The sequence below is a fragment of the Rhynchophorus ferrugineus genome, unplaced genomic scaffold (assembly GCF_030347505.1).
Source record: "Rhynchophorus ferrugineus isolate W39M unplaced genomic scaffold, kcgeb_rfMv2 rfM8, whole genome shotgun sequence".
Lineage (NCBI taxonomy): Eukaryota > Metazoa > Arthropoda > Insecta > Coleoptera > Curculionidae > Rhynchophorus > Rhynchophorus ferrugineus.
In genome coordinates, this window is record NW_027472587.1 from 15,077,502 (window position 1) to 15,086,091 (window position 8,590).

The 8,590-nt window shown below is 35.7% G+C and overlaps 3 protein-coding genes and 1 non-coding gene across 5 annotated transcripts in view; 2 read left to right on the forward strand and 2 right to left on the reverse strand.

Moving 5' to 3' along the window:
• Positions 1–2,378, forward strand: part of lobo (coiled-coil domain-containing protein lost boys) — a 170,050-nt gene extending 167,672 nt beyond the window's left edge. Inside the window, exons 10-13 of the mRNA XM_076411688.1 lie at positions 33–356; positions 402–707; positions 762–925; positions 2,248–2,378. Of these exons, the coding sequence (XP_076267803.1) occupies positions 33–356; positions 402–707; positions 762–925; positions 2,248–2,308 (855 nt within the window). The 3' untranslated portion in view covers positions 2,309–2,378. The remainder of the gene's footprint in view (positions 1–32; positions 357–401; positions 708–761; positions 926–2,247) is intronic.
• On the reverse strand, positions 2,334–8,374 carry Bili (FERM domain-containing protein 8 Bili). Of its 2 annotated transcripts, XM_076411690.1 has the most exons (11): positions 8,185–8,374; positions 8,068–8,130; positions 7,781–7,945; positions 7,498–7,727; positions 4,813–5,085; positions 4,592–4,757; positions 4,379–4,517; positions 4,114–4,325; positions 3,930–4,059; positions 3,610–3,877; positions 2,334–2,740 (listed from the first exon to the last, which is right to left on the reverse strand). In XM_076411690.1, the coding sequence occupies exons 3-11, from the start codon at positions 7,930–7,932 to the stop codon at positions 2,595–2,597; spliced, it is 1,716 nt and encodes a 571-aa protein (XP_076267805.1). In that variant the 5' UTR covers positions 7,933–7,945; positions 8,068–8,130; positions 8,185–8,374; the 3' UTR covers positions 2,334–2,594. The 2 variants fall into 2 exon arrangements, with proteins under 2 accessions (XP_076267805.1, XP_076267804.1); XM_076411689.1 differs by having other exon boundaries at positions 8,068–8,191.
• LOC143200916 (glucose-dependent insulinotropic receptor) lies at positions 5,390–7,496 on the forward strand. Its single transcript, XM_076411691.1, has 4 exons — positions 5,390–5,620; positions 6,235–6,369; positions 6,425–6,574; positions 6,662–7,496. Exons 1-4 carry the CDS (start codon positions 5,440–5,442, stop codon positions 7,261–7,263), a joined length of 1,068 nt encoding a protein of 355 aa, XP_076267806.1. The 5' UTR covers positions 5,390–5,439; the 3' UTR covers positions 7,264–7,496.
• On the reverse strand, positions 8,349–8,430 carry TRNAS-GCU (transfer RNA serine (anticodon GCU)). Its single transcript has one exon. It is a non-coding gene; the product is annotated as a tRNA-Ser (tRNA).
• Between the last annotated feature and the right edge of the window lie 160 nt (positions 8,431–8,590).

Consider the following 8,590-nt stretch of genomic DNA (forward strand, 5'->3'; position numbering starts at 1 on the left):
CGATCCTTATTGCAACGCCATTTCCCTTCCAGCGAATAGTGCAAAAATTCACGAGAAATGAAGATATATCCGCCTATAACGACCTCAGCAGACGCGAGTTTAACATCAAAGATCGCGAAATCTACCTGAAGTACCACTACGGCAAAGACAACATCACCGCGTCGACCAGGAACTTCATTAAACCTCCCATATCTGAAATGGGCGAGGGCATGACGTTTCGTCCCGAACTAACCACCGGTTATCAGGCGCAGATCGGAGCCAAACCCCCAAGACAATTGCAGCTCTTCTTGTTACTAGAACAGCAGCTCAAGGATGAAAAGGAAGTCATCGACAGCATCAGAGACTTCGAGAATCAAGTAAAAAAACCCGAATCATTTTTTAAAATATCCCGCGTGTGTTAGATTTCAGAGTTCTTGTTGCAACGAGCGCACGAGATGGCCTTCACTAAACTGGACGTCTCCATATACAACAGGGAACAGAACCAGAGCTATCGGGAGAGAATGCTCGAACAGGAGGAGAAACAGAGACTGTATAAGGAAAAAGAAGTCGAGGAGGAAGTGGATTATTTATCACCATACTTGGCACGACTCGGGAATCCCTCGTACTTGAATTACAAGCAAGCACTGGAAGTCAAGTATCAATGCTTGACAGAGTTCAAGGAACTGCTGGTTAACAGGGCCAATGATATCCAGAAACAATTCGAAATTGTAATTATCTTCAGTACTATGTCGTACAAATATGTATGGTTTTACAATTTCCAGACGTCAGAGAAAGCTCAGGTTATGCAACTATGGTACACGGAGAACCACGAGAATTTGACGTCCGACGAAGAGGCGAACTACTTTAAAGAAGTCAACGACTTGATATTCTTTCTCAGAACATTGGAGATACGCCTTTCTCGGCACAAAGAACTGTCCTATCTGAGGCGAGTTAACTAATGAATTTTGAATAGCTATTGAATTTTTATTTTGGTTTAAAAAACGAATGTTGCTAGTTTCAATATGCCTAAGTTGTTACTGAAGAATATATTTTATTATCAATACAATTACAATTCGACAAAGTCTTGTCCTAAGTAATTATCGCAACTTTTAATCAGTCTAACAATTTTCCAAGTGTTCTAAGACTGATAATGTTGCTAAACTTGTACATTTAATAAATGAATAGTAGATATTCTGATCACTAGCACAAATATTATAGTTTGTAACAAAATTAACACACTAAATGAAGCACTAAAAGTAAGAAATCAAGAAGTTCTTCTAGTTGTATTCTAGACATTGAACGGACAAAGACCATATTTTTAAAAGTTATTGCATATTTTAAAATGTGCTAAATATCGCCTCAAAAGTAATAATATAAAAATAAAGTTTTGGTTTACCGTTAAACTTTTCCCAAGAACTCTCCAATGGTCAAAATACCATATGTGTTGCATTTTAAATTGAAACACTTCTTTTATGTCAGTTATGGTCATCTATCAGCAACTCTACTGAAAACTTTGTAGTTATTTCTTCAATTCTACTGAAAACTTTGTAGTTATTTCTTCAATTTTGGAATGGGGATATTTGCTAATAAAATTTTTGATCAACCTAATATTAAACCAGATGAACGACTTTTTTGAAATCTGGATTCTTCTACATTAACAATTCTTCTGGATAATATTACATAACACCTTCTGGGAAAAGAGTATGTAATATTATTGGCATATGTATTGTAGTATGCAAAATAGTTTACAACTAATAGTGGTGGGTTCGAATCCTGCTGGGGCGTGTTCATAAACTTATGTTTGTAGTTGTCCTTAGACAAGAGTGTAAAATCCGACAAGGAAAATGAACCCAGTCACGCCAGTACCTAGGCTGTGTAAGACCGGATGTCTTCTGGGATGATCTCCAAGTTGATCACTAGCCAGTCGGTAGGCTTAATGCCGAGGACCGTGGTTCAGAGCCCACGTTAAACAGTAGGTTCAGTTTAGATCTCGTTGGTAAAAAAGAGACTCTAAAATATTAGAAAAAAAAAACAACTACTGATTTAAACTGGTAATTAGTTTACAGTATAGCTGTAAAAGACGTTTAAATCAATTCTAGTTAGGACTACTTATAATTACTTATCAGTTAAAGTACTACAAGGCTATGAATGGTGTATAACTGCTGTAGAATGGCACGTATTTTAAATTAAATTAGATTTAATGTGTATGTGTAAAAACCAACAAAGTCCAATATTTTTAATACCAATGATACATCTTTTTTATTCCAGATATGAAGCTATGGAGGAATACGTAAATAACCATCCAATGTTGGAGGCCTTGAATGAGTGACAAATATATGTTACATTGAGACGCCTTCATATTTATATATTTTATTTTTTTTTGTAATTATTACATTGTACATCAATGATCATTAATATATTATGATATTGCAGGAATACTATACTGTTTTATTCGGGAACTAAGGATGGGTCTTTGTACTTTATTTTAATTTAATATCATATTATGAGAGGGACTACTAATATCTAAACGATAAATCACAATGATCAGTCAGGGTCTCCGGTGGAACAAATCGAAATATGCGGGAGACACATACATAACGTGATTATAAATAGGTTCAGTAGCTGAACGACCAGGAACCCATCTGTCCGATGCAGTGACCGTTCTCATCGAACGTCGCCAAAGTCAGACGGCTGAGTTTATTGCTCAGGACTGAGTAATTAGATGGGTAAAGGTAGTTTCCTGTGGTAGACGCGTGATTATCTAAGAAATAACAGAATCATCATGTTATGATTAACTCTAGAATACGAATCCTTCGTAAATTTTACGAACCTCTATGAATTATGGTTTTTGAGTCTACGATCCCGAAGTGATTTTTCAAGAATAGGTCCGTAAACTTAACGAAAGTCTCGTCTTTATTCCATTTTACACATTAAACTGGTTCTTAATAATTTAAATATATACATAGATAATAATTTTTTACTGTGAGATGTTAAATAGGAAGTTTTTGCCTATAAGAGTTGGAGGAAGAAGCAGCATCTATCATGAACGGAGAGGAAAGTGATCCAGAGCTATTTGAAAAAGTGGTACTGGAAAAAGAACAGTTTAGATGTTGATCACATAAAATCAAATTTAGGCGAAGGAACACAAAAACAAAAGCCTAAGGTTTAAGCAGGGGTGGACATATTTGACCAAATATATCCTAACACGATAGGCAAAAACAGGAAGGCAAAAACCACAGAGATGGCTATCATGTGTGTTATATGAGATTATGAATATGTTCTAATATGTTAAAAAAGGACCAGAAACCAATATGTAATTGATTTATGGATGAGTGTTGTTAACCCATGGATGCTGTGCTAACTAAAATCCTTAGTATATCAAAAGAATATTTTGTCGACACAAATCAAAAAAAGGAGAGGACGACTAGTTCCTACAGTCCATTTATATGGAATATTGTGAAAAATAACAAAAAAAAATTGTTTTATAGCGTTAAAAGTTTGTTCTGATAATGAAAACCATAATATTTTTTTACTATTTTGAAAATAGATTTTGATAAAAACTGTAGTGATAGCTCCATAATTACGTTTGACAAAACCGGTCTTGTATTCTAGAATTAAGTAAAATCTTACCATTATCGCTGTTTGCCTGACTGTCATACATCTTGTTTTCAACGTCTTCGCTCGCTTTAACCGTCAACTCCGAGACATAGGAATTAATCAAGGTATCCATGAGACTAGCCTGCTTGGAAAATACCTGTAACATTTTTGATACCCGGGCCCCATTCTCCACAACCATAAACTGAATGAACAAACAGGGTAGACAGTCAGGATTATCTTCTCGCGACGATTTAGTGTAATCCCAACTGAACTCCTCGTATTTCAAACCCAGGACGATTTCCTGGAGATAATATAGTCACGACAAGTACCAGTTAATGTTTTTTAAGACCTACCGAATTTGAGTCATCAATAATATACAAGCCGGTCCCGTTAATCGCTACCAAAACCGGAATATCCTGGTGCGTCAGCAGAGAAATTAAACCACGCACTGGTTCCTCGATTTGACCCTCGAAAAACGCCGATCTGAAAACAATATAAGTCAGAATCTAGGAAGCCAACAAAATTATCCACGCCAACCCATAAAAAGGAAGAGACCAACAGTACTCCAAATATTTCTTGATCAATTTTCGATTCGTAGCGGTGTTGGGAATCCGTTTGAACTGTTCCAATAGTCGCACTTCCGCTGAATTTTTACTACTGATCGGTAGCCAAGCCCAATTAGGGCTCTTCCTTACGTGTGCCGGTAAGAATTTCGATTGTTCCTCTCTGAAGAAATGAGTATTATGAACCTAAAAGTATCCAAATGATGATTATATTTAAAAGAACATATACAACAAGTTACTTGAGGATTATAAGGTCCCAATTCCTCTCTGGCTTGTATACCACCGAGCATAATTAAATGAGGAATCTCAGACGGATATCGTCCATTTAGAATGTTGTACTTGCTTTCCTCGTACAGCAGTTCCAAAATTTTTTGATCCCTTCGATAAAAAAGCGAAAAAATAATAGGACAGGGTATTTGAGAGAAATCGAAAGGACTTTTACTTACACTTACTTTATTTTCTCTTCGATTTGCTTGGAGAAAAACATGTTCCTTTGAAATACAAGCTTGGGTTCGTCCTTGTCCTTTCTGTTGCACGAGGCGTGGCTGTATTTGTCTATCAGACCTCTCCAGTGTTCCCTGATTTCATACGGCTTTGAGTATGGTTTTAACTGCAACTCTAGAGGGAAGATTAGGAGCTTTAATATATTTTAGGGGGTGGGTGTCATTGTTACCTAATAATGGACTTATCATCCACAAAGTGAAGACCTGAGTCGCTAGGTTCTTGTTCAGACCAAGTTCCTCGCAGTTGATGATGGCCTGGCAGATAAGCTCACACGTGGCGGATGGTGTGTCCTCTATTTCCATCATGATAACGGTCTTGTTATGAAGGTAAACGCACATGGGTATTACCGGACCCTGGAAGGGTTCCGCCATGGAAGAGTTTTGGGCATTGTTATTCGCAGTGCTGCTGGTGGCGGTAGCTGATTTGTTGATCTGGTTAACATCTGTAAAATTTCGAATAGCCTCCATAAAACATTAGTAAGTAAACTACTCTGATTTCCGCGTAAATAAACGATGGGGGAAAACACTCAACGCACAAGCGCCTATCAATATTTTCTTTGTCATCAGAGCGTTACATAATCCAGAGGAAGGTCTTTTGTTGACATACCGAAAATATAGAAAAAAATTATGTGTACACGTCGCGTTATCGCCAGTGTGTCATTGATGCCCTTTAACTCAACTATTTGTCCTTTTATTAACTTTATCGAGACAGATAGCGCACAGTGAATGTTTCGCGCTTTTATTAGGTGGACCTCTTGTTTTTTTTTTCGGTCGAGTTAAATGGAAAAAATTCTATTATGATAACGATGGGTGATAATCCAGTTATGGCGTCTGACCTGAACAATGCAGTGGAGAACGCAGACCCAGACACGGAAACTTATCTGACTTTGTATGATTATGCCATTCCTCTGCTGGGATTATTTGTTATAGTAATAAATTTTATTGTTATGCTCTCCAGTGGGTTGTTAATAAAAAAAGGTAAGTGGTTTATTGTTGCTAGTTATTGCGGTTATATATTATCATCAACATACAAATATTGATGCAATTTACTCGATTCAGAAGGCACCATAAAAGCATATCATGTCACCAATATTATGTCATCATAAACATTGTTAAACTACTGTTGGCTAGGATGAATTGCGTAGAAGGTTTAGATTTATTCATCTATATTAATGTACACCTCATCAAAGTAGTCCTAAATCCCCAAATACCTCAGGAAATCGTTCATCAGGATAGGTTTGAGATTTTTTATAACATACAAACTTGCAAAACAATGACAAATCATTTTTAATTTAACGAACAGAAAGTCACATGGGGCTGTGTCCGGCTAAAATGGCGGATGGAACATGATTACGGTATTTTCAATTAATTTAAATTGCAATATCCATTAAGTGTTATTCTTAAGCAGCTAACAAAAAAAGACAACCATAGCTGAAAATATACAGATAATTTTCAAACGTGCTTGTTAACTGAACGACAAAAAATCATACCAACTGGACTAGCAGAATCAGCGAAATGTCAATATTTCTGTTACATTTTTAACAAATCTAGAGTAGCTGGTTAGTGGATTTAATAATAATGAATATTTTCAGGTGTTGAACCCAGATACACCTACATGTTTCTTGGAAATTTATCAATGACCGATTTCATCACAGGTCTGTCTGTTTTATTCGGCCAATATTACCCGAAAAAATATAGAAATCACCACACCTGTGTCATTCAAATAGGTGAGTCATTTAAGCTCAATCACCGGTACCTTTTTTTTAGGAAAATGTGTTTCAGGAATGATTGTAGCCAGTACATTATCTTCTGCGTATTCAGTTGGTCTTATAGCAATTGACCGATATTTGTATATAGTTTGCGGTCTGAAATACTGCAGGTGTTTGAGCTTAACCAAAGTAAAAGCGTCGATTATCGTTACTTGGATCATCGGTAATATACTAATACACGATATTAATTTTTCCCGACGTTTCGTTATGTAATTTATTGATTTTATAGTGATAACATTTTATCTTTCAGCCATTGTAATAGGGTTTCTACCTTTAACCAGCTGGCACGGCGATACTCATCACGGGAAAACATGTTGGTTCATCAACGTGGCGCCAAAACCCTTAGTACTGATAACGGTATCCGTGGGCCTCATTCCGGTCCTTACCGTATTTGTTCTCTACTCCATCATCTTATACTACGCCATTAAGAACATCAATCACATCAGGAAATCCATAAAAACCATATCCGAAACCATCGAGGCCACTAACCAACTGAGGATGTTCAAAGGAACTACCGAACTTCCCATACGCATGAGGAGATCTCGCAGGAAGCTCTCCAACTGTTTCATACCCAACAAATTTAAGGCGGTGAAAATAGTGATGTTTACTACGCTTTCTTTCGTTCTTACGTGGTCTCCGTATTTTATAGCCTGCGTGGTATACGTGGGTAACGAATGTAGCGATGGAGATTCCAGATATATGTGCCAGAAGTTACAGCTTCTGATCGCTAGTCCGTTGGCGATACTGGGATTTGCCAACAGCTTAATAAATCCAATAATATATGCTTGGTGGCATACCGGGTTTAGAACATACATACGCAAAAAAATAACAAAAATATTTAAATCAAAATAATACTCCGATAATGTTAATTAATTATATTTATCTGAAGATATTCTTTTTCATATTCAGCTAATTTTAGTCGATGCATGTGATACAATAGCGATAAAATATTTGTGGTACAATATTATTTACCTCAACATTATCAATATATCAAACAAGATAAATAAAAAACAATCAATGGAAACAAAACACCATCACATGTTATTGTTTATATAAACTAATATTAATAAAACAACTATAACTTACTCTGATTTTCATTGAAATCCTCAAACCCATGTTCCTTGTTTTTACCATCCGTTGTAACAATGACTTTGTCAGTATTCCACTGTGTTTGGACTCCGGCATAAGACTTTCCTGATTCCGTGCAGTAGTTGGTATCATTAGTGTATGAGTTTGAAACCGAAGGTAATCTTTGTGTAACCGAATAGAGAGCATTTTGATTAGCATTTGCCTTGTCTGCCGATAAATATTCATCCCTTAAATTAAAAAAAATTACTGCGCCTGCAAGATATCTTAATATCAAAATTACCTGTACTGATCATTTATGAATTCAGTATCCTGTGAGCTATATAACCGATTTCTGTTTGAAAATTCCACAGGAATCACAGTCACATTATAGCTGTTTGACTGTATGAGTATTTCTTGAGTGTCTTTGTTATCTTTGCTGTTACCATTATCCATTCCGTCCGGTTTTCTGTGGGAAAATATAGAAGACGAAAATAAGCGACTTCGAAAAAAGCCTTTTCAATATAAAGATCAATAACGAAAATGATATGCGCAGTCTTAGTTGATAAACCATGCAGAAAAATTACTTACCTGGAAAATTACACGCATTTGCGTCAGCACTCTTGATATTATAAACTACATTTCGATTGATACCTAAAATAATTAACAAATATATTATATAAAATATTGTTTACAAACAATACTGACAGCCAAAAAAAGTAGAGGTTATGTTTCAGATTTATTATTATTACCATTAAGAGAATCTCTATTCATTTTAATTAACGTACATATATTTCATATTTTTAAATCCTGGTAGAATATTTTTTGTTTTATAGTTTAAATTAATAGCATTTATGAAATTAAAAAGAAGACGACGAGGATGGGATTCGAACCCACGCGGGCAGAGCCCATTGGATTAGCAGTCCAACGCCTTAACCACTCGGCCACCTCGTCATGGCGACGGGTTGCTAATATATTGTATATCATATCATTAAAAATAAACTTTTTTGGATGTTACTTTTTACAATCATTTATAATCTGACATTTGAACTTTAAATATACTAATTAATGTAAAATAATACTTTAAAGCATTTTAAAATATTCAAATTGTGAA